The following is a 24,619-nucleotide window of genomic DNA, read 5'->3' on the forward strand; positions in this document are numbered from 1 at the left end:
TTCGAAGTGTCTGTGAAGAGGATTTAGATGAAGTTTTGAACCAATAGATTTATTCTAAAACAATTAGATTATTCGCTGTCGATTTGCTGCGCCCTCGTCAACTATCACGCGATAGAAATCTCTAGCTCATAATCTAATTGTTTAATATATACGATGCTCTTGACAATAACTAGTACAATACAACGAAACATTTGTGTTTAAATAGAAAATTGGTTAAATAACTACTCCTAAAAAGCCTTTGTAGAAACTTTTTCAGCTTTATTCTGTTCCAAATTCATTTGTTTTATTACATAAATATAATTCTTAATTACACATTCACAACCAGTGACTTATAAATCAAGCGCCTCTAGTCTCCTATGAAGTTATTCTATGGCTTGTCACACAATCTTGATATCAACTAAAGATGGGCTTTACTAATTGATGACCAAAAATTGCTTTACTAGCCATTAGAGTATCCGAGGGTTTAGAGACCTTTAGGCTAAACTTTACCGAGGGTATCTACCATATTAAAATCAGATATTTCTAGAGTACTAAACGAAATGCTTTGTACTCATTTCCTTTAGTTCAGAGTTTGTGAAATGACTGGCCAATTCCCTCTACGCGATGCGCCTGCAGGGAATCATGGTAGTTGTATTCATCATCTTGGACTGGATATTTGTTTTGATGAATACAACTACCATGATTCCCTGCAGGCGCGTGTCAAAGAGGGATTGGCCACTGTTTATTGCCTTGGATTGAATCTACTGGCACAAGATTCCTGAATCTTACACATTTTCTCGCGTTAATAAATTCCAACGAGCGTTGAAACAATAACTACGTAAATTAACAGTAAGAAATTTCAACGCAACTCTGCGCTCAACATGGCAGCGAATTACGCTTTACTATTTTTACATCCGCACACCATGCTTCAAAAAAGAAAAAAAGTACGGAAAATAAGACGCAAATGATGTGTATGACACGAAAACGATATAAAGTCCTTGCCTGTGCAATAAAGCTTGATGCAAACAAGACAGCGAGTTTAATTCTCGTTAATTTACCAAAGTCCGTTTGAGCACAGTTGAAAGAGTTATCTCTTAAACTGCTTGCGTACTTACATCAGACTGTGTGCAAGCATGGCAGAAAAATGGTATTTTTGCGTTTAAATGTAACAAGAATTGTGGACCGTGAAAGAAGGTCACCCCTCTCTCACTTTCAAACAATCTTGGCATCTAGTTTTATCGTATAGCAACATGTGTTAATACCACTTCATCAACACTAACACAACACGAGTTCACTTGACTACAAAATGATACTGTGTAACTACTGCTCGAGGGAGCTAGATATGACACGAAATTTAAGGGATTTATTTGGGATGCAAAACATTACCGACTTTACATGTAATATTATTTGAGGTTAAGAGTGTACTATTGGAAAGCCACGAATCTGATTGGTTCTCTTATTGCTGTCTATTCACTGACACAAGACGAGAGCGGGCGCGTCGCTCTTTTTTTTCATTCATAGCATCCAAATACATAAAACAGTAGATTTTGGACTACAATCCCTTAGATTGTCAAAGAAAACGACAATAATATTGCTGCACCTTGCTCATTCCATTCGTTCACAGAAAACTTGGGCAGGAACACCAATTGCTAAATATTTAGTTAGCAAACAGGAAACGCGATATTTGAAACAGGAGACGATGGGGACGAATTTGAAAACATTTTTTTTATCTTGTGTACACTGTTGCTCCCAAATTTCGCAAACGACGTTTATTTAGACGCGGGTGGCCTGAGATGACATGGAATAGAGATCCTGGAATGTCCTTAACCTACATGTCTTAACTCATTACATATTTTCTTCTCTAACATGGCATAATTTCTGTTACACGAACATTACCAACGATTGAAGGACCTGAATTAGACTACGAAATATGTCACATCATTACCTCACATGATTACATTACTCAGTCAAAATAGAGATCTTTCTTTTCACTTAAACCAATCAAGGTCGTCGTCATCGTCATCATCAAACAATGGCGGTGGTACAGCACGGGGTGGTGGAGAATCCTGGAAAACAAGAAAAAATAATAATCACACCCTCTATTGGTTTTCAAACGACCGCCGAAAGTAATAGTGTCGCTTTTGAGCTTTTCCTTTGGTTGAAGACATCAGTACGTTCGGTTTAACCAGTCAGAACAAACATGTTTCTGAACCAGCCAATAAGGTGAAGAGCCCAAACTAAGCGTGATTTGGTTCAAGCGACTTTTCCCGCGCTTTTCACCGGTTGCACGCTTTAGCAGGATCTGCACACTGAAGTAAAGGAGACTACTAGCAAAGAACGACGACAAATATTCAAAGCACAATGCAACAAGAGACAAGAACCTCCCCAAGTAAAAGGAGCTGCGTCACGTTTCCGCAACTTGAAAAACGTTTAGCCTAAAAGTTACTCGTTTGTAATCCATGTCAATCTTCTCCATTGCCTTAACCATCCTTGTTCCTTTATGGTTTATTATTATCTCTCTAGTGCTTTTCTATCTTAGTAAACTATTATTTTCAGGTTTCCTTTCATTTAAGGACAATTAAAGAAGACTCAAAATGCCAGGACTGAGCTTCTTTAAGGTGTCTGAAATCAAGCAGCTTTTTACCAGTCTTCCCTTCATCAAATCGATGTGGAAATTATACCACTAATGGCAATAGATTGTAAATTAAAGTTTGGTGTAATGTATCCCCTAAAGCAATCGATATTTCCATGGAAAGGATAAACAGAAAAAAAAAAACTGAAAATCGATAAAACATGAATTTTGCGTGAACCACATGTGATATTAAAAAGCTGATATTATTGTCTTAGACTATGGTGTATGGCAAACAGAATATATCTACAATATATAACTGGTGTAAAAGTTTTCAAATCGACCCGACAAAGGAAAGACTGGTAAAAAGCTGATTTAAATTGCTCGGCAGACTTGGTATGGTCCAGAACAAAAACTGTATGGAGACACGGTCCCCTTATGGTCAAGTTTCAGTAAGTAATACACTGATGCATACCGGATTTTCCTGTTCCTTTTTCTTAGACAACGAACCAAACGTTGCTTCCACGTCATCATGATCATCATCAGCAAATAACCTAGGCAACAAGAAAGGCACGACTGTCATAGGTGAAAATTAGGACTTCTTTAACAGATTATTGGTTGTTCAGTCGAAAAGCCATAGCAATGACGGTTATTGTCTCATCTCAGTTATGTAATTATCCTGCAATGTACTAGCATTGCAGGCGCTTCTTCCTTCTTGAGCCACCCTATTCACGCGGTTTACGCACTAAAGGTGAGGCTTTTCACTCGCCGCGACGCCAAAATAATTTTCTCAACATAAATTATGCGAAAAGTTTAACGGCGCGCGAATATCCATGGCCACCTATCGATATACTATTCAATTTGAACATGGTTTTAGCCATGTATCTTCTGCAGGATAGTTTTGTCTGTCCACAATTTCGCTATCACGACATCGACATGACACATGTTGTGCATGTGACATTGACCAATCCGTAAACATGTGATTTTCATCCGAGGTTATTACCATGTGCATCTAGTAGAAAATTGGCCTTCGTGTTGGTTGCTCTATTTTTTGCTGCTGCACCGTGCTGACAAGACCCAATCAGGTCAAAACAGCTATCCACGGTTGCAATTCTTGGCCCTCAGTTTGGACTCTATAATGTCGTTGCCGCGTTAAGTTATCTACGTAGTATCAGCCTTGCTTCATTGTTATTCTCGCCTATCGTACGCGTGGCTGTCTTTTTGGATCGTCACGCAGGGCTCCTCCCAGCATTGCGTGACAACCTCGAAACCAACACATACAACACCAATACTTACGATTTAAGTTTGTCCTCACTTATGGTGTTTCTCTGCGTCGAGTCCACCTGGGCTTCTGAATAATAATAATTTTATAATTAACAATATAAGTACCATAGAGACCTTATTTTCTAACTCAATTTGGCTAATAATTCAGAGCTGTCGAAACTTTCACCTGGACTGTGTATTGTCTGCTTGGCAGTGTCAAGGGATTTTGATCACTCATTACCTTTTGAGACTTGCTCCTCTTTTAGTTGCTCTTCCTTTTCTTCAGCGACAGAATAATTCTGAGGCTCTTCGGCTTTACTTTCGTCTGGTACAGACTGCACTACATTTTCTAAGGTGTCAGTTCTGTCGAATTCAGTTCTAGAGTTCTCCTCTGCTTCCGCAGAAAGTTCCTCTAAAGAAGGTACGTCCACTTGATTTCCTGGAAAAGAGTCAGCTTCTGAAGTATTGTCTTCTAAATTATCAATGTCTTCTTTGTCTTCCGCAACATTACTACTTTCTAATATCCCATCATTTGAATCTTTTACAACTGCTTCAGACTCAACAGAATCACCAGCTTGTCTACTCTCCTCGTCAGGGGGTTTTGTATCTCCGGTTTCTTCCATCTTCTGTTCGTTCGTCGTTACTTCGTCTTCACTTTGTTCATTGTTCACTACTTCGTCTTCTTGTGCATTATCACCTTCCGCTTCTACCTCTGTTAACACATTTTCACTATCTTTGTCCTCTTCTTCTGCTTCGTCCTCATCCTCCTCGTCGACACTTTGTTTAATCTCCTCTCCTTTTTCTTGGCCCTCCAACTCTTGTTCCTCTTCCTCTTCACTCTCTTCCTTCTCTACTGATTTCTCCCTGGCAAGTTTCTCTTCTTCTTTTCCCTCTACTTTAACCTCTTCCTCCTCCTCCTCTTCTTCTTCCTCTTCATCTTCTTCCGCTTCTTCCTCCTCTTCTTCGTCTTCTTCCTCTTCATCATCACTTTCTTCTTTCTCGACCGATTTTCCGCTCACAAGTTTCATGGTCACCTCCTATTTTAAAGACAAGATGACAACTGACTTCAACGTTTTTTTTTTTTTTTTTTGTGGGTAAACTTGAATGATTGGTCGGGTTGTTCAAAACCCGATAAAGCTAACCCAGGATTGGCGAGAATTTTGGTTTCAGTTTTGCAATTTTCGGTGAAGTTTTCGTTTATATTATCTGTACTTCAGTTTCAATTTGAATGATCTCAAGCTACACAAAACACAAGCAGTGAAAAACATTTTTACACAAGAAAAATTGATACTGGGGTTAACTTTTAATCCTGGGTTAGCGTTAACCGGCTTTTCAACAACCCGCCCCTAAACAACTGTCAGGATTCCTTCCCCTTGCAACAAGAACGAAAGTGTCTGAAAACATTTGCAAACGAAAGCGCTAGTACAAAGGTCAAAACACTTTGACCATTATACTGTTAAAGGTTCGTATGACCTTTCTTTCTCGGCTTATTTTGTGTCGCGGTGAAGACAAGACTTCACAGTTTCCTCTACTGTACACGGACAGGTTCCTGTTCATTAAAAATGTGACTTGTGAGTAAGTTTGTTCGTACCTTGATAGTCTTGAGAACAACCTTCATGATGTCCGACCCGGTGTAAGTATCATCAGCCTCAAATTCATTCCTCAGCATGTGGTAAACCGTGTTCATTATCCGCTTGACCTACAGAATGCACACAATGATTACAGCATGACACGCAATAGTAACGCACGCACTACATGCAGGGAATGCACTACACCTATAGTCACGCAATGTGCACTACACCTATAGTCACGCAATCGATGTCACTCAGTTAAATTATTTCACGCTCAATGGAGGATATAGGATGTGCTCTAAAGTTACCAGCCCCCCCCCCCCCCGCCCAAAAAAAAAAAACAACAACAGTTTAAATAGCTGCAGAAGAAAACACTATGCAGGGAAACATTTTTCACCCTTGAAAGCTGTTAGCATCTTCTCTTTTTGGTGTAAACAAACTCAAATTTCTGCATCGTTCTTTTAAAGTTGTAATTTCCCGAGGATACAAAGTACAGGGGAGAAATAAAATCACCAAGTCGGGAAAACTGTTCTGATACCCGAACACCTTCTCAGCAGTTAGCAGTTAGAGAACTGTGGACTGATCAGCAATTTACACATTAGAACTGAAATCTCTAACCATAGTTAGTAGAGGGGACTAACTATGCTCTAACTTACTTCATCCGTTACGTTAACTAAGGGTTGTTTTTCGTAGGCACCAGCCTGTTCTTTTCCTTCCTTCACACCTTTCCTATACGCTTCAGAAACTGCAGATTCACGCTCCTTCAACCAAAAAGGAAAAACAAAAAACAAAAACAAACAACGTTCAGACCTTGCGAAAACCAAGCATAGGCAAAGCATACAAAGGGCTATGTTTACAACTGAAACCCTTTTCATTCATGTAACCAGAACAAAAAACGAACAATTGTTTCACCTCCACTGCAGATGCCAGTTGCTCCTCGAATTGTTCCTTCATTTTCAGTGTTCTGGAGCGAACCTCTTGGTACTGTTGTAAAAGAATAATAATAGAAAACATCGTATTAGTTGAGGTACATAACTTGGAAAACAAATCTTACACGTGCAAGTACATGTACATTCAATCCAAATGGACATACTCCCGATTCTACATTGGCTGTGCTTTACATGAAGCACAATACAGTGTCCAGAGAAAATGATACGTGGTGCAAATTTGTCTAACTGGTTGTTAACCCAAATTATATATCCACAACATATTGTGATGTTACTTCTCTTGAATGAGATGCTGTTGTATCGAAGGTTACCCCAACATTATGTCAGGTGGACGTAGCAATTGCTGGCACTCACTGATACATCTGGGTGCAGAGAGGCACTGTGAGAGGAAAGTGTCTTGCTCAAGACCACAGCACAGTGACCCGGCTAGGGCTGAACCCAGACCCCTCAATCCGTAATCCAAGGCGCTAACCATCAGGCTAGCCTGTCTCCCACAAATCATCACCAAAATATGTTTTACTTCTAACCTTGGCTTGTAATGCATCTAGTTCTTGCTGTGTTGATCGCAGTGTTTCCATCTCGGAATCTTTGTCAGTTTGTGCAGCTTGAAGTCGCGTATACTGATAAACACAAACCAGTATTAATTAACTTGGCTGATATAAGGACGCTTTCCTTTCATTAATCTGATTCTTTTTGGTTTTCACGTTACTCTAATGACTCTACTTTAATGTTTAAAACTCCCAACCTTTTCGCGTATTCCTTCAAGGTCTTCTAATTTCTCCTGGAGATCTTTGATCTTTTCCTCCTTTTCATCTTCGCTTGTTTTCAGTGATGAACACTATTAAGAAAAAAATAATGAACTCATAAAAAAAGACTGGTACAAAAAATAGCAAGATCTTAAAGTAATACTAATTAAAAAAATCACAGAATATAATCTCCGCTCTCTAGCCTTGTTTGGCGAGGACATAAAGGGTAACATCTACGTAACTAATATAAACAAAAAACAAAGCTCTATAAAAATTGTACAGCTAGCTTCGCGAAGCGAGTATGCAGTTCTAACCTTTTCTTGAAGCTCTGCCAATTTTTTGACCGTCTCCTCTTTTTCATCCGACACTTCCTGAAATCTCCTCTTCCATTTCTCCTCCGTCTGTACAACCATCTTTTCTGCCTTTTCTGTCCACCTGGATTCGAGTTCCGCTTCCGCCTGTGCAACCTTATTTGCAATCATGACAAAAGCATTACAAACTGATATATTCCACTTTTCACTCCAAGAATGTTACCTCAACCTTTGTCTACTTACTTTCGTACTCGAGCACTAGAAGCGTCACCGAAGAATTCCTAGCCTGCCTAGCAGGCGTTCTTTATTTGCAAAAGCACGCGAAGGGTACGAAACTGCGAGCGAGTGCGAAAAATACGTAGCAGGGTGCGGGGGTGGGGCAAAAAATGATTCCTTTCCTCCTCACCCCCTCCCACTTCTTCTCCTTTTTTGCTCACCCCCTTCGCACTTCTCCTCATTTTTTGCTCACCCTAGGCGCGCTCGTTTGCTTGCTCGCTTGTTCGATGTCCCCGCCTGCAAAATGGAAAGGAAACGTCTGCTACGCAGGTTAAAGAATTCCCGATCCTTATTGTCCAATCAAAATTAGCGAAAGCACTCGGACGAAAGTTGCCGAATGTTGCGTTGAACAAATCTTGAGTGAGAAAAAAAATTCATACAAAACAAAATCACGACCTTACCTGTTTCGCTGTGACTGATCCACTGCTTTGCTTTTCCTTTCTATGTTTTTCCTTCAAAAACTTTATTTCTTCCTACCGGAGAAGCAGAAATGTGTTATTAGACACCGGCACAAAACAAGCTCTGTCATGTAAGAAGAAGCGTTTTGCGCCCCGCTGGTTTGCCAAAAAAAGAAAGAGAACCATTACTGTACAAAAACAAAATAATAGAAGGTGAGAAAGTAATAAAAAGATGCCAAAGTAATGTTAGATTTCACAGTAAAGATTGAAGTTGATTACTACTAAATAACAAAACTAAAGTGTTTACTTACTTCCTGTTGTGATCGCAGTTCTTCCAGTTCCTCTTCGAACTTTTTCTTGTCCGCTGCATGTTTCTTTTTTCGATCTCCGAGACCCTAAAAACACAATTGTTCATTTTAACAGACAACCAACTTTGTAAAGTTTTCTGGCACCTGTTCTGTCTCTACTAGGTCACACAGGGCGATACACAAACAGCTTCACTTTTCAAGTTCGAGAATAACCAAAGCCAAAACTGGGCGAAACTACAATGACGCCGCGTTGAATTCTCATAAACTAACATCATAAGAGATAAGTGGCAACCCTCATGGAGAATTCCTATCTCGGTTTTGGTATTGAAGGGGTGCACTTCAAAGGAGAAACGTGGGCTATTTCAAGAAGAACTACCAGACCCGTGGTATGAGAATATGAGCGTACATTTAATCGTAGGATTGTTGAACTGGATCGCACTGAATAAATCCCTGCAGAGGAGCAGTTTTTTCAATTAAGTATCGTAAGACCAAAACCAAAGTAATCACTCTAGCCAATCACGAAGGACACAGACAATACAGTAAACCAATCAAAATTCGAAGTAATTACATGTAGCTGACGCGACGCGCAGGAAAATGCGTGCGAACGAGGCAAAATTGGTTTTGGTTTTTACTTCTGATTAAATGAAAAAGTGGCGCGAGCTTTATAAGACAATGGTGCAGCGTAGAAATGCAAAACCAATAACTTTATGAAACTCGAGTGAAAACCGCTCTATAAACTGCGCACTGACAAATATCACTAAAACAATTTTGCTGAGTGCCAGACAGTGCTCTTACCCTTTCTAAACTTTCTTTTTCGTGTCTTAAATCATTCAGTTCTTCTTCAATGTGATCTACTTTGCTTTCCAGTCTTTTTCTTGTCTGTTTTTCTTCCTTGAGACTCTGCTTCAGTTGATCGCTCTGTTCAGTACTCTCTACAGTCACGCGCACACACAAAAAACAACAATTCAATGACACAACCAAATCGCGCGTTCATTTAAATCAAAGTTAATAGAGGAAAATGGTTCAGAAACCCGATAAACATCAAAGAAGCAAACAAACAGGCTAAGATTTTTATGTTGGAAGGTCCTTGACCCTTCACATCTTTTTTTTGTTCAGACTTTGCATGAATTACATAATCGCAATGCTTCTATTGGTTAGTTGTATGAGCACACATAACCACCTTTTGTATTACGATGTCAGGTTTTGTACAGGGTCAACGCCCAAAATAGCCAACAAAAACATACAACAAAGAACTTTACCAGGTTTCCTAACCATTTCCCGCTATTAACAATGTTTAAACTACCTATGTTAGGTGTGCACTACTCTGGTCACTGTACAATACTAAAAGAAGTAAATACCAGACGATACAGATCCAAATGTTTCACATCTTAACTCAATCTAATCCTTTGCTCTTTGCTAAAAACGAAAGAGAGTTCGAACAGTGAAGAGTAAACGAGGCTCTGCTGTCTGATGCCCTGCGCAATATTTACAAATTCCAACTTATTTTAAGTGGACTCATAAATGTATTTGCAAAAAACACACGACCACAAAGAGATTTAAAATTAACCTTCACGTACTCGTAGCTACACTATCAAGGATGTCAAAGTACATTCGTGCCGCAAATCTTCCAAGAAAGGAAAGATTCAACAGACAGTTATAGTGGCTCTTATCGGTATTGTGAACAAACCGCATGAGACGGCAAGAAAGGGGAAGGGTTAAACCAGTAGCAGTCAGACCTGTGTGTGAATCTTTAACACGTGTGAGCTCATTTCTGTATTTGTCAGCTTCTGACGTCACTTTGCTAAGTTGGCTGCTGACTTCCGCCTCTCTTTGGCGAAGAGATGTGACTTCATTCTGAAGTGCTGCTAAGTGTGTTTTGGCTGTTGTCAGTTCCCCACTCATGGATATCTGTGAGGCAGGACAAAAACAACAAAACAGCTTAATTAGGGCTTCAGAAATGAAGCCTATTAAGCCCATCTGGCTCATATAGCTCTTTAATGTGCTACGTCACGGTTTGCGCATCTTGAAAAGTTTGACCTAAATTTTTGAAGTTCGTGAATTGTAATCGGTGTTAATCTTCTCCATCCTTAACCATCGTTATTCCTTTATGGTTTATCATTCTCTCTTGGGCGTTTTTCTATCTTAGTAAATTATTATTTTCAGGTTTCTTTCATTGATCTAAATCTTATTTTGGACGCGGTCAAAATAACTCAAAATACCGTGACTTAGCTCTATTAACTCCTGTTTTTGTAGGATAAGTTCGCTAGGAGTATTAACTACTCCCCTTGGATAGATGCTACAGCTTCAGTCCATAGCGGGTTATTCCCCAGTGAGAGAGTCAATAAGAAGTCACAGTGAGATAGACCAATACGATCGTGATGTTCCTTCCCCTACTGATGTTTCCTTTGGTCCTTCGAGTCCTTTGGTGTTCCAGCCTCACAGCCTAACCGCTATACAACGTTACGTATCTTATCTCACGTATCCAAAGTAAAACAAAAGACTTTTCTTGCATTCTGCACTAAATGAGAAACTTGACGAGAGCAGCCTTGCACACGGTTAAGAACTTTTGTGAATGGCGATTTTTGAATCCATTTTGAAGGGAAAAATAATCTCTTAACATTACTGCCTAAACAAGCTTGACTTCAACTGTACATGCACATCAAAGAAAATATTCTACACAACACCTTTTCTTGCTCAAGGGATAACACTCGTGCTTGCGACTGCGCGGTGTTTACTTGCAAGGAGTCGCTCCTCTGTTCCAACATTGTGTTGCTCTGTTCAACAAATCTGAAATTCACATTAAATTTTTCATACATCAATCAGTTATACTCCTGTAGCAAGCCCACTAAAGTTAATCAACATGATGGGCACATTACAACACCAGTTCTCCAATGACCCTGAAGACTAGAATTTTTTGAATTTTAAACTACAAATGACTGAATAACTGGTAAATATAATCATGATGCACACGTATACCTCTGATTCTTCTGCAGTAAGTCTGATATCTTGTCATTAAGCAACTCTATTTTTTTGGACTTTTCTGCACCTTCAGCTTTAAATTTCTCGTTTTCCTGAAAGCAGATACATGTAAATAATTATGAGACATCACAAACAGAATGATATTTCAAATTGCACATGCAACTAAATTGTATCCAAGGTTTAGCACACGATAGTGACCTGATCAACTACTCGAATAGTGAGCAACCTACAGTAGTGGTCGTGGTAGAACTGTCAGTTGGTTATACTAAAACAGTCGGACGGCTTGGTCTCAGTTTCTATAGACTTCAATAACTAGTTGGCTTAGGGCTTTGCACCTCGCAAACTATCAGCCACTAGAAACCTGGCGTTCTTACATGTAGGTTTCTTTACACAGGGTACCTGCACTATTCGAGTTACGTTGTGAACTAGAACAGCAGCTTCCATTGCAGCTTGTGGATTGCCAAACGCACCAACACCAGCCATCTGACCAACAGGAGTCAGTTGGCCTGATAGCTGACCTGAACTCTGGTGATGACGATCAACCTATAGAGATCACAATAAAACGATAAAGACAGAGAAACAATGACAACAAAAAGAAGGACATTGTAAAATAATTGCACTGCATGTGCTTCTTCCACCCATTCTTCTACTACAAAATTTTTTATCACTTCTTCGGAAATTGAAAACAATAGAACTTTTCAAACCATCAGCCCTTAATGTTATAGCAATCACCTACACAATTTCATCAATAGCAATTTGACCAGTAAAATTATGGTTTCTTGGAAATAAAGTGTTTGTCCACCAGGTGGTCGTTTGCAAGAATTGGTGACACAGGGAAGTTCTACTGTATTAACAATTTTTGAGTGGCAGTTAAATTTTGGATAATTTCATGAGCAGCATTCAAATATGATTGGAATGGCCAACACACATTTCCAAACCAGCAGACAGAATTCATCATCCGTCCCTTTTGCACCATGGGACACATAAGGCCTTTGCAGCAGAATTCACTCACATTAAAAGTTCCCTACATCAAATCGTATGCTTGCCTCAGTCCATGAAAAGAGAATGGATCACAGGGACACAAGAATCTCCTTGTCTTACCTTGTTTGAAAGCTCATCAATCTTGTCTGACAGCTTGCCAATAGACATGCGTATCTCCCCCTGTTGTTGCCTTGTCTCTGCCATCAATACCGGGACCATGGCATCATTAGCAGTGGGCTGTGGTGGAGGTGGTGGAGGGGGTGGTGGTGGGGCTGAATATGGTGCAGTTATAATTTGTGGCTGAGGTGCCATCATAGGATAACCCATACTGACAGGTGGCTACAGAATAAGAGATATAAAACACAACAAATCAGTTTGAATTTTCTAGGAGAAATTAACTGTAAAGGGTACAGTACTGTATATATGTTGGATCAATTTTGGTACAGTTTGGTCAACAGATGCCCATTTACTGTTTCAGAATAATACATGTATATTGTGAATATATTGTGTTTTCGGTCAATTATTTATTATACCACAAAATTTATGAGAAGTAAATGTCCTTCGCTGTACATGTTACTTGTATATTTATGTAAAATACTCTTTCAAAGTGAAGATGCCGTTGTAATGTGGCTGATTAACGGTAATTGAGAAGAACGGCTCCCATTTTAACTGTCAGCCGACATACATGTACCTAATACCATGAACATGTTACGAACAACAGTAAACTGCCATTGTTACGTGTAAGTACTGGTATGTGTGTAGGCCAAACGTTAGATTTTACTGTAAAGTTATGAACATCTTGTAATATCTTATTCCAAAATTTATAGCTTTGTTGAAGGGGTTTCAACCCTGATCTTCCACACACTCAACATGACCACATACAAAGGTGAAAAAATGCTTGAAGCCAAAATAATAGCCAAACATTAAAAAAGGTTCTTCAATAGTTCTAATGTGTTCAAGAAAATTATAGACCATACATGCAGGAACAGCAAAGCACAAAATGTCTGAAATTCCTAAAGAGCAGGCAATAGTTCATACCTGTAGGTAGGGGTTCTTATAGTGAGTTAGTTCAATTGTGATGTGGAAATTAATTTATTTCCTAATAATAATTCTTAGTTTTTAATATTTTTTTTCATTTCAGTAATCAGTAAACTGACCTGATATAGTGCCACCTGCTGCTGTGGTGTGAATGCTGATGGCATCATTGGCTGTGGGTTGATAACAGGCTGTTGTATTGGCTGTGGAGCAGGTGCTGGATTGTGAACTGGCTGGTGAACATCAGGATGTACTTGAGGTGCCGGTCTTGGTGGAGGGTGTGGTTTGGTTCGTACACTGGGATGCGGGTTGGAGCTAATGGGTGGTGGACTTGTTGTGTTACTCGCTGTTCTCTCTTGTACATGGGGCTCAGCACTGTGTGGAACCTCCTATAAACAATTTAAAAATAATTTGATTTATTTCTTTAGTACTAAATTATTTAAAAAATGAAGCATATTGTATTTGATGCTACATCATCATCATCATCATCATCATCATCATTATCGCTGTCATTGTCAACATCATCATTACTATTGTCATTGTCATCGCCATCACTAATAATAGATTATACAGATAGGGAAGACTCTACATTTGTGCCCTGACAGTCTGTACTTACAAGAGTGCATTAAGCAAATGCTTAGTACTGTAAGTATCTTGGTGAGGGGGCAAGCACGCTTTTTAAGAACATAAAATTTAATTGCATGTATGTACAGTGCACATCGACTGCTATTACAACACAGCTCTTCGGCTCTTTTGTAATTGATTCAATACCACTACCTGCTCAGGTTCTTCCACATCCTCATGTTCAGGTTCAGCTACCACTGCTCCAGGCAAAGATAATGGATTCTTTCCCATTTTGGACATTCTGGCAAGTAAGCGAGCCTTGTCTGTGCCTTTCTCAGGGGACTGATCCAAATAACGAGCAGAGCAGAAATTATTGTTTAAAATTCACCTAACATACAACGTATGCTTCCTTGAGCTACTGACTTACTACTTAACTAACTGTTTGTGAAAAGCTTCAAAGCGACAATTTTATTTTCTTTTTTAAATCAAATCATTTATAATAAAAATTGTAAATTCTTAGGATTTCACCTGACCAGGAATTCTAAAAGCAGATTGCCATAGCAAACCCTCATGCAAGGGTTTTTGTTCCAGACTATGTTCCAAAGCAAACATTTTCAGTATTCAGCATACAATGAAGATTCTCACCTGAGAAAGTTGTTCAGTGATTGATGCAGTCCTACCTTTAATGCCAGCATCACTGGACACACTACAAATACAATTAACGGTGTTAAATACATACAGCTGTATGTTACACATAATTTTATGAGAAAATAAGTAATACATGAAAATACTTGCTGAACTGTTCAGCGAATCAGTTTTACATCTGTATTAATTAATTTTTAAATCATGCAATTAAAGCAAAGTGTAAGTGTGTGTATTTCAAAAATGTGTCTTGAATATCATACAGTTACTGTAATACAATGTATGCAGAAAGAGCGCAGACTCAGGTTCAGAGATTGTATCAATTATTTTGGAACCCACTCCGTCGAAAAAGATCTTGCAGCTGCCCAGCAACCACTTACATGTAAATCAGTTAGAATGTGACACTGGTCTGCTAAGAGATATGTGTACATGTACTTCATTTACACCTGTAATCATGAAACAGTATGGAGAATGGGAGGAAGTCTTTGTGCCCTGTAGACTATTAATAGCTCATTAATTTAAAAAGGAGATATTTTCAGCAAGATACTGTCAGTTCTTTTACATGACATTGTGCAAAATACAGCTTGACAGGTTCCACAAGCCATGATTACAGCCCAGACACAGAGCACCACTGTTACTGTAAGTGATGATTGTTACCTCAGCTGTGATACAGAGTCTGTAGATCTTTTCCTTGTACCAGATGGCTCAGACAAAATGTCAGGCAATTGATCTGCGCTTTGAGAAGCGACAGGTTCCTGGATTGTCACTGGAGAGTCAGCTGTTTCTCTATTGGACTTGATCTGTAACAAAAAGGATTTTGTGTATAATTTTTTATTCCTAAAGCATGACACACAGTAAAATGCACTTCCATCACTTTGTAATTTTTAATCAATAATTTTGCAGGCATGCTTACCCTTAAAACTTCAACTTCAAACAAAAGTGAGGAGTTAGGAGGAACTCTGGAAGGTACACCCTGTTACACAAATACACAACATTTCATATTCAGAGAATAGCAAATGAATCAATTACAGCTATCTGTAAAGGTGGGCAGTAAGGCCAGTATGGCAGCTGCTACAAAAGGTTTTTCAACAAACAAATTATCATCATAGTGATAGTTTCACAGTGTCTGTGAAGCTGAAATTACATGACTGTAGAGATGCAGAAACTCAATATCATGGTATTAATGAGTGAAAATGACTTGATTATCAAACTACACATAGGTGCAGTTACAAGATATTAATAGTAAATTCTGTTCTAAAATGAATTTAACATGTACTTTTATTATGTACAGTTCGACTAATTCATGGCATATACAATAATTATCATTTTGGTCTTTTGGCTCTTACATACATGTACAAACTTGCTGATGCATAGAATACAAACAATCACTGTTCACGTACTGTTACTGAAAGGTTATTCTACGATAAAACCCTGCTTCTCTGTGTCTCTAGGGTGGCCACTCATATTGAGACAGTTTTGCCATTTGTATTTTTTACCTTTTCTCCATATGCCAGAGCTGAAGGAATTGCTATTAACCTCTTTCCACCTTTTTTCATGCCTATTACGCCCTGTTCCCATCCCTTGGACAGACAAAAAAACATAACAGTGACTACTTAGTATCATATATCTTTTTAAAAGGGAAGTTACTTGCAATCTTAGAGACATTCAAGTGAAACATTAGTCAATTAAATCTTAACCACATACTCAGTGATAAAAAAAGCTGTAGTCTGAATACACAATGTACATGTACATGTACCAGCATATTTAGTTCTCACAGTATTCATACAATGCAAGAAGCCTCTTGGACAAAACGAAACCACTCACTACAAGGATGTTTGAACAATCAAACAAGTGAACAAATTATCTAGAGGTGACAGACAAGCTTGAATGTACATGTTGTAATTAATTTTGTCAAGAATTGTAATTGACTAGGGATGAAAAAGACTAACTAACTCAAAGAAATTGAAACCATATAAATTAACTGACATAAAAAAAGTTAACTACACTGTACATTACTGTACAACATAGTGTAGTGGGTGGACAGACAGTCCCATCAAAGGGAAGAGGGAGTCACCTGGGGATACATGGAATTTACCGACCTGTAGATGGACCAGAAGATCAGTGAATATATGCTGTACCTTGATCACCTTTCCTTTTCCTGTTTTGAATCTAAACGTTTTGTCAGTCTCGGTATTGCCATCAAACACCTGGAAAACAATGAGAACCATTCGTCAATGATCTTTTGAAATACCATCAATATTGATCAATTACCAATTTTCTCATAAAAATTTCTTCTTACAATACTAAGTGAAACATGTCTGCTTTTAAAGTTACAACATCTGGCTTACTTTTCCGAAACCATTATTTGTCCATAACCATCCCGTGTATTTCACTTCCAATGCATCTCCTAGTTCAATGGCCTAAAATAAACAACAATAAATAAAATAATGATTTAAAATAATAATATTTCCTTTGGCATCCATTCCTATATCAGATGCAGACACTTCGGTCCATGACATGAACACATCAACAGATTGACCCTATCATCTAGAGTTGGCTCAGTGCGGTTCAATTCCTTCTCTTAGGTGGTATTGTTCTCAGTAGTCTGGAGTTTGACTCCTTGGTCACATGCACATACAGGTATAAATAGCCCACTGGTCTGCCTCCTGCCAGTTGGGATTTTTTAAACACATTAGGTTCATTTATAATATTTCAGATTTTGTTTATGTTAGCCTTGAAAAGCACCAGTAGGGGAGTGGTCAATTGAGATATGCGACTGGCCATAGTGCTCACTTTGGTTTTGGTTTTACATGTAGAACACTCAATAATTAAATGAAAGGTGCTCAAGTTTAAAATATAAACAGTTTCTACATCTTGAGTCTCACATCGGCCTTTAGTAACCTACTTAGTCTCAGGACTCTCAGAGAACACACATCATTGCAACACTACAGTAAAAATTACCGTTCCGTCACCAAGGACAAGGTCTTGAGTACACAGATTTGATGATGCAGAATTGAACTTTGATAAACCGACCTATGAAAATACATGTAGCTCAAAATTATAAATTGCACAAGTGTACGTAATAGCAAAATAAATTATAACCATAATTGGTTTTCCATGTGCCTCTAGAGATTTTTCATGTACATGTAATTGGTGCGTGATCACATGGGTATCCGATTACATGTACAGGCACTCAATTTAACCTTTTTTGTAATTGGATACCTACATATACACCAATCACATGTCTATTACATGTACTTTAACATGGCTTCCTTCTTAATATTCCCTACAGTTTCTAAAACTTATGGAAAACACTATGGACTCTTTCGCTCAAAGGAAGTTCATCATGGAATACTAATCCAAAAATAAAATTTGCACCAGTTCTGTACAATGCCACATAGCAGATCACAAGAATGTACTTCTAGTAGTCTAGCAGCTGAAAACAAGAGAACTTTACTCTACAGAAGAGGAAGAAACAAGTTTAAATGTACCTGTTTAGCAAAGTTTGTGACATTTTTGTCTGAGTCAAAGCAGAGTGACCATGTTTGTCTCTGATCATCGTAAAAACTCGCATAATTACCTCCTTGCACCTACAAGATAAAAACACCACACTCAATGTGGCATGTAATTGTGTAATAATATATTGTGCACACAAGATACGTGTTCTTTAACTAAATGAATTTACATTGATGTCAGTGACAATTACCGTAAATGAAAAGTTTCCGTGAATTTTTCCTGTGGTAACTTGCTGTTGTTTAGAAGCGTAAATAAGTATCCTGTACTGAAAGAGAAAGTTAGAACATTTCACAGAGCATGTCAGTTTTCTTGGAGTCATGGTCAAGTAACAAGTAAAAACCTTTGTAAGGAAGGTTTCTACCTCAAGGACTCAAAGGTTCAAGTTGGCAGGGGCACTTCAAACACTCTGAAATACGCATACACTATTTCAGACACTGTTCATTTTGAATTGTGAGACAACATTAATTATTTTGAATGTTCTGATCTTCACTCTTCACCTCACAAAATAAGCTCTCTGTGCATTCAGGGTTGTTACTGAAACATATAATTTCCTTGAGCCCTGTTTAGTAAGTAATAAATGTAAATTGTATTTCGGCTTCAATCAGTAAGTGAATTCATGACTGCTACTTGACCACATTTGAACGAGTGGATCTTGTGGATAAATTTAGCTGAACATATTTTTTTACATAAAGCTGTGCTGGAACTTTCAAAGCCATCACCACACCTTTTAATTGACAACGAAATGATAAATGTCACAACGTCTTTGATGAACATTGTTACATGTACATGTACATGACATTTTGACACACTCATACAAATTGTAGTTACTGTATTTTTAATATTTTGATTCTGCCAAGGCAAGTTTATTTTAGACTTAAATTTGTAAATATACAAGGAAGATAATTAAAAAAGTACACTGCAGGGCTCTTGGGATTTAATTTTATATTACATTTGATACTTACATCATTTGCTGAATGATTTGCCAAAACCGCTGCACCCAGTTTTCCCTGACTGGCATATTGACCATTAACACTGTAAAGGGAGGTATATGTAACATGATAATTAGCTAGGGTTTATGCATTTTACTTGGCACAATTAATGCAAGTTGAAGTTTGAAGACCAAGAACTCGTCAGCTACCAAACATACTGTTATCAGTCACTATCAAGGTATCAACTCACTATTTGTAGGCATGAACTGCAGTGGCACATAAGAGTGCTGTTTCACCACCACCAGTCTGTGCTGCTGCAACAAAGATACAAGAAAAAGAATAGGAATGCTGATTTATTGTACTGCTGTGCGACATGAATTCCAAATGAACAACATTGAAAAAATGCTGCTTTTAAAAATACAGATTGCTACAAGTAATACTGTAGGCAGTTATAAGGGACTTCGCTGAAAATTCTCCCCATAGGCCAGTTTTAACATTACAGGTATTGAACACTGGTGGATCAGGACCCAGTTTTTTTTTTTTTCGCTTGTCCTGCTGGCGTTTTGTCCTTCTGCGATTTTTTTTTAACCCAAAATAAGGGGGGGGGGGAGGTGGGCCCCCGGGCTCCTCCCCTTGATCCGCCACTGCTGAAGGTTTGTACTTCACATGTAGGTGCTAGTAATCATATGGTTTTAGGTAAAGAGTGACCAAAGAATATTTTCGGGAATGAAACTTATGTTGAATTCGTGAAAATCTTTTTCAAGAATCTAGCAAATCAAATCATATGTCTCCACAAGGCTTATACTCTTTTGAGCTTTTAAAATTCCATGACTTTCCATGACCTTTCCATGACGTTTTCAAGTTTTTCATGACATTTGTTAAGCAGATGTTCTCAAAAAACTCTATTATTTAAAGTATTTTCCCACATTATGATGCATAGAATGCACGCTATTGTTTATTTTTTACTGGGATTAAAACCAGTTTTCTGACTTGTCTGTTATCATTTCAATTTTTGATCTTTTCGGCTTTTTATCCTCAGAAAATATATTGCTTTTCCATGAACTTTCCATCACGCACACTTCAATTTCATAACTTTCCAGGCCTAGAGAATGAAATTATAAAGTTCCATGACTTTCCAGGATTTCCATGACCCATACAAACCCTACTCCAGAGGCCCTGCCCAGCCCTGGCCAGCTGAGAGGGACAGAAATGACTTGGAATGAGAATGAGATTTAATCCACAAAAATATGAAGAACACAATAATGCACTCTGATCTGACAAGAATAAATACAGGGAATACACCCATGGGGATGGGAGAGGAGAGAATATGGCAGGTGATTTACTAAATTACACTGATCTGATGTCCCGTTTCTCGACAACGTCTAGCTCTTGTTTCAATGTGATTTCCCACAAGCCCAGTTATATTGTTTGTACCAAGGCAAACATTTTGATCCGAGGCCCATGTTCTCTTGTAATATCTAAGTTTAGACTTGATTAAGTTTGTGCCGGGTGGGGGTGGTGCTCTTTCGACATCACCCAGTTCCGTATCACGATCACAAGCACACAGTACTTACCCGGTTTCTCCTTCTTTGGCTGTTTAGGTGCCGTGTACGTCAAGGATTCATTCCCTCCAGAGAATGACGCTCTATCCTGGCCAAATAACGAAGCAAGCTTCGACGAACTATTCAAGGTAGACAGAACACTGTCACGCGAGATCGATTTTCCGCCATCTTGGACAGCTAGACAGTAAAACAAAAATCGAGCCAAAAAAAAGTGACAAAAGGATGTCTAAAGCTCACCCTCTACCCGTCGGCGACATGAAATCTCCTTCATCTTCATCAAGAGGTGATGAAAACATCCTAATCTGGGTAAAAAATCTGGTAACAAAGTTGGAAAAAGGCGCTTTCAAGCGGGCTAACCCAAGATTAAGAAATCGAAACTTTCGTTTACTTCCTCTTTGAGGACTGGGTTCTAGTCCTATGCGAGATACCGCTGAAATCGAGAAGAACGATCCATCAAAAGTGTAGTCTTTAATTTTTTTAATGTCATTTTATGTCATGTTGGCTCCTGTCCTACCTTTCGGATCAGTTGTTTTCTTCTTGAACGACGTTCTTTTTGGAGGTTTGTAGTACTTCAATCCTTCAGAAACTGGCGATTGATTCTCGTCGATCTTGATTAGATCTGATTGGCTGCCTGTTATCTCGACTTCTCCTTGGTTGCTCACTGACGAAGCAAAGAGCAAATTTATTGAAAACGTGATACTTTGAGGGTGCGTTCCTTTGTGGTGATCTGGATCAGGATCAGTGATCCAAGATCACTTGGATCATGGTGCATCAAAGGAACCGACGGATCCACTCTGGTCACGGATTCATCGGTTCCATTGATGCACCATGATTCGAGTGATCTTGGATCACTGATCCTGATCCAGATCACCCCAAAGGAATGCACCCTCAGTTTCTGGGCAGGAGTCTAATCTAGCCACCTTATTTTGCGGAATGAACAAAATCAGCGCGTGTCGCGGCATCAAAACAAGGTTACTTCGCTGCGCTTTCCATTTAATAAGATTCGCAGGTGTTGCTCAGATCATTCTAGCAGTCCCCCCTTAAAAGGAAATGTCAAATTGAACCCTAGACCCTTAGAACCTGAGAAAGAAAGGACTTTCACGCTTTGTCCTTTATTTCCTTTTTTCCCTTTATTTCACCTACTGCACTGCAGGCTTTATTTTCTACAGGGACTGGCTTAGAGCATACCTTCAGCTTGATAACTACTCTGAGTCGGTTTTTTCAGTAGCTATATTCTGTCCAGCACAGGCATCTCGTTTTCGGGCAGCAGCGCTCCTGTACGCTATTCAAAATGAGCTACTCCAGGGGAGCTTTTCCCTGAAGACAGTTAGTCAAGATGTCTTGTATGTTTTGTCAGACTGTCTGTTTTGTTTTGTTTTGTTTTGTTTTTTGTTTTTTTGTTTTCGTTCAAAAGCGAGCATTCGTTGTTCATGTATGTTGGGCTCGTTTAACGCAATATTTTCCAGTCTCCGTAGGGTTCCATTTTATAGTTCTCTTATAAGAGGGTTATACTTTAAATGGTTCTAATGCTCTAGCCCCTAAGATATGGTCATTTACCAAGAGTGAGGTTAAGATGGCAGGATATTGACCAAGTTGTCTATTTGCGTGTTATACGACCGAGGCGCAGCCAAGCTTAAAAGCGAACGTCGCCAAATGTTGTTATCCAACCATCTTGACCGTGCAAACTTGGTCAGTAAAATAATGATTTATATTATACGATTTCGAGGACACCATTTTCCTTGCGGGACACAGCGGGCAATCCCGAGCAGACAAGAAGACGGCAACCTTAGCAATCTTGCCCACACGTGTAGCCAATGACAACGCAAGATTTGGTTTATCTTCCCCACTCGCAAAGCTACGTTATATTATACCACAAGGGTGAATATGAGTCATTCTAACTTTGTACTGCCGTATCGCCGAGAATCTCGAAGTCTTCATAGCTTTGCTCATACAGCATGGTGTCTGCTGGAGCGACCGTGGCAATTCCATGAGAATCGTCAGCTTTAGGGTAGTGTGATATCCAATCTAAATACAAAATAAGAACGGGGATTAATGGTGCAAGCCCGCGCAAGGTTTATAGCCAGCCCGGCCCTTTTTAACAAAATAATTAAATTTATTAGAAGTTTTTACACTCTGTATTAATAATAATAGTAATAATAATAATAATAATACTAATAATACTAATAATAATGTTTATTAGTGGCTTATTACAACTGTAAAAATTCTTAGGACAATATATATGTCAGGGAAATACTAACTTACAAACGAATTACAAATTACACTCATTCTTTACAACCCTTATAAATTTGTCTATTGTCATTTGTCGAAAAAATTTAAATAAGAATAGTAAAAAATACTCTATACATTTAAATGGCAAAAACTCTACTTTAAAAATACACTGTAGCTATATGCAGGTCCACTTCTTGGCTCAGTGTTCGTGGCTTCGCCTAGAGTTCCCCAGAAATAGCATTCTCAATTGCCTTAACGAATATTTGCATGTCCTTTTTCGATACCTAAATCAATGTCCGACAGTTCTAAGTGGACTCTCCTAGGAGCTCGCGAGCCTCTTAAACAAAGTAATGCTGATCTCAGCAGCGCAAAAGATACTCTTGCCCTGATCCATGACATGGTAGTCGCATAACTTTCGCCCTTCTTTGTAGCAACTAACTCAGCAAGTCTACTATTGTATCGATTACATTCCACTGCCATTCCACCCGTCGTGCTAAAAACTAATGGCGTGAATGTAGCTTGCTCTACTTCTAACACACGGCTGGCATACTGGCGCTTCTTCTCTGTTTCGTGCTGCCTGAATATCTGGTCTGGATCCAAATCTCTATAGGAGTATGCATTCGGATGGCATACTCTGACATCAAAAAAAGCCGACGTCTGCCTCTCCCAGAATCCCCTAGCAACTATATCCAGCCGCGCATCAGGGGCTGGATATAGTAATAATAATAATACTTATACTAATAATAATAACAACAACAATAATAATAATGACATGTTTATATAGCGCCTATTCTACAAGATTCAAAGGCGCTGCTTCCACTAATGAAAAATAAAAAAATAACAAAAATAAAAAACAAAATGTTTTACTACCATGAAGAAATCAATTACTTTCTATCCACCGTTGGCGATTCGAGCGATTGAATTTTTCTAAAATGTATATTTCAACTCGAAGATAAATATAACAAGGAAACCGCAAAGTTCACAAGGTGGTCCTTTTGTTTTGTGGTCTGATTGGTACAACGTAACCCGTGACTCGTCACGCGCTCTCCAGCTACTAAGAACAAGTCTTAAAAACAGTATTAAATCAAGTTCTTTTCAAGGCTGTGATCAAAAATGTGAAACACATGATCGTTACCGTTTACGGAAAATTATGTGAAAAGCACCAACAAGTGCAGCCGATGTACAACACCACACAAAAGCTTGAAGCTGTACGCTGTCCTATAAATATGCATGTTCATATTGTGCTTCACCTACCGTGAACATTCTCTCTCATTATTTGTATCACTTCTCACAATTTAGACGAGGAAGTTTGACCGAAATGTCTTCACATAAAGTCAGTGTGGCATTCCCTGCTGCTTTAAATGTTACAACACGTGGAAGCGATTGAGCAATGCTAATCATTAGCCGGTAATAGCTGAGAGTATAATTACAATTTGACCGATGGTGAATTTGACAGTGATTGTACATCACGACCCCTTACCTTTGTCTTCAGGGACGTAGTCGGTGGACACATGATCATTTCCACGAACTGAAGATCCTTTTTCTTGCCTGACTTCTACGGAATTCACGAATCGTATGATACTGTTTTCCTCGGCCTTACTCTCTACAGCTCCCATAAAGTTTTAAAGCGGAACAATGTACTTCTAGTTGTGAAAGCTTTCATATTCGCCACAGTGGCTGCCCGAGAAAAGGATTACAAAATCATCGATGATCGAAAACTTAACATTCTCATTTGTACATTTGCTTACTCAAAGTTTAAAAATTATTCCTCGGAAAACATTTCAAACAATAAAAAATGCGAAAAGAGAGCCCGC

General features: G+C 38.7%; 1 protein-coding gene across 4 annotated transcripts; it reads right to left on the reverse strand.

Moving 5' to 3' along the window:
* Positions 1-237: 237 nt before the first annotated feature.
* Positions 238-24,619, reverse strand: LOC110050686 (uncharacterized). Of its 4 annotated transcripts, none has more exons than XM_089275459.1 (35): positions 24,286-24,619; positions 22,476-22,601; positions 21,091-21,237; positions 20,589-20,753; positions 19,265-19,325; positions 19,048-19,117; positions 18,276-18,350; positions 18,061-18,159; positions 17,531-17,602; positions 16,918-16,989; positions 16,708-16,776; positions 16,066-16,149; positions 15,483-15,542; positions 15,227-15,369; positions 14,573-14,633; positions 14,141-14,269; positions 13,486-13,752; positions 12,449-12,667; positions 11,747-11,890; positions 11,345-11,439; positions 11,053-11,155; positions 10,105-10,276; positions 9,164-9,300; positions 8,372-8,455; positions 8,064-8,135; positions 7,390-7,542; positions 7,075-7,167; positions 6,857-6,949; positions 6,295-6,366; positions 6,039-6,143; positions 5,403-5,510; positions 4,053-4,848; positions 3,845-3,899; positions 3,024-3,102; positions 238-2,045 (listed from the first exon to the last, which is right to left on the reverse strand). In XM_089275459.1, exons 1-35 carry the CDS (start codon positions 24,419-24,421, stop codon positions 1,968-1,970), a joined length of 4,494 nt encoding a protein of 1,497 aa, XP_089131585.1. In that variant the 5' UTR covers positions 24,422-24,619; the 3' UTR covers positions 238-1,967. The 4 variants fall into 4 exon arrangements, with proteins under 4 accessions (XP_089131585.1, XP_089131583.1, XP_089131587.1 ...); XM_089275457.1 differs by having other exon boundaries at positions 19,265-19,328; XM_089275461.1 differs by lacking the exons at positions 21,091-21,237; positions 22,476-22,601; positions 24,286-24,619 and adding an exon at positions 20,814-20,974 and having other exon boundaries at positions 20,589-20,695.

This window comes from Orbicella faveolata, unplaced genomic scaffold, assembly GCF_042242905.1.
Source record: "Orbicella faveolata isolate gen_17 unplaced genomic scaffold, um_ofav_v1 contig_36, whole genome shotgun sequence".
NCBI classification, from domain to species: domain Eukaryota; kingdom Metazoa; phylum Cnidaria; class Anthozoa; order Scleractinia; family Merulinidae; genus Orbicella; species Orbicella faveolata.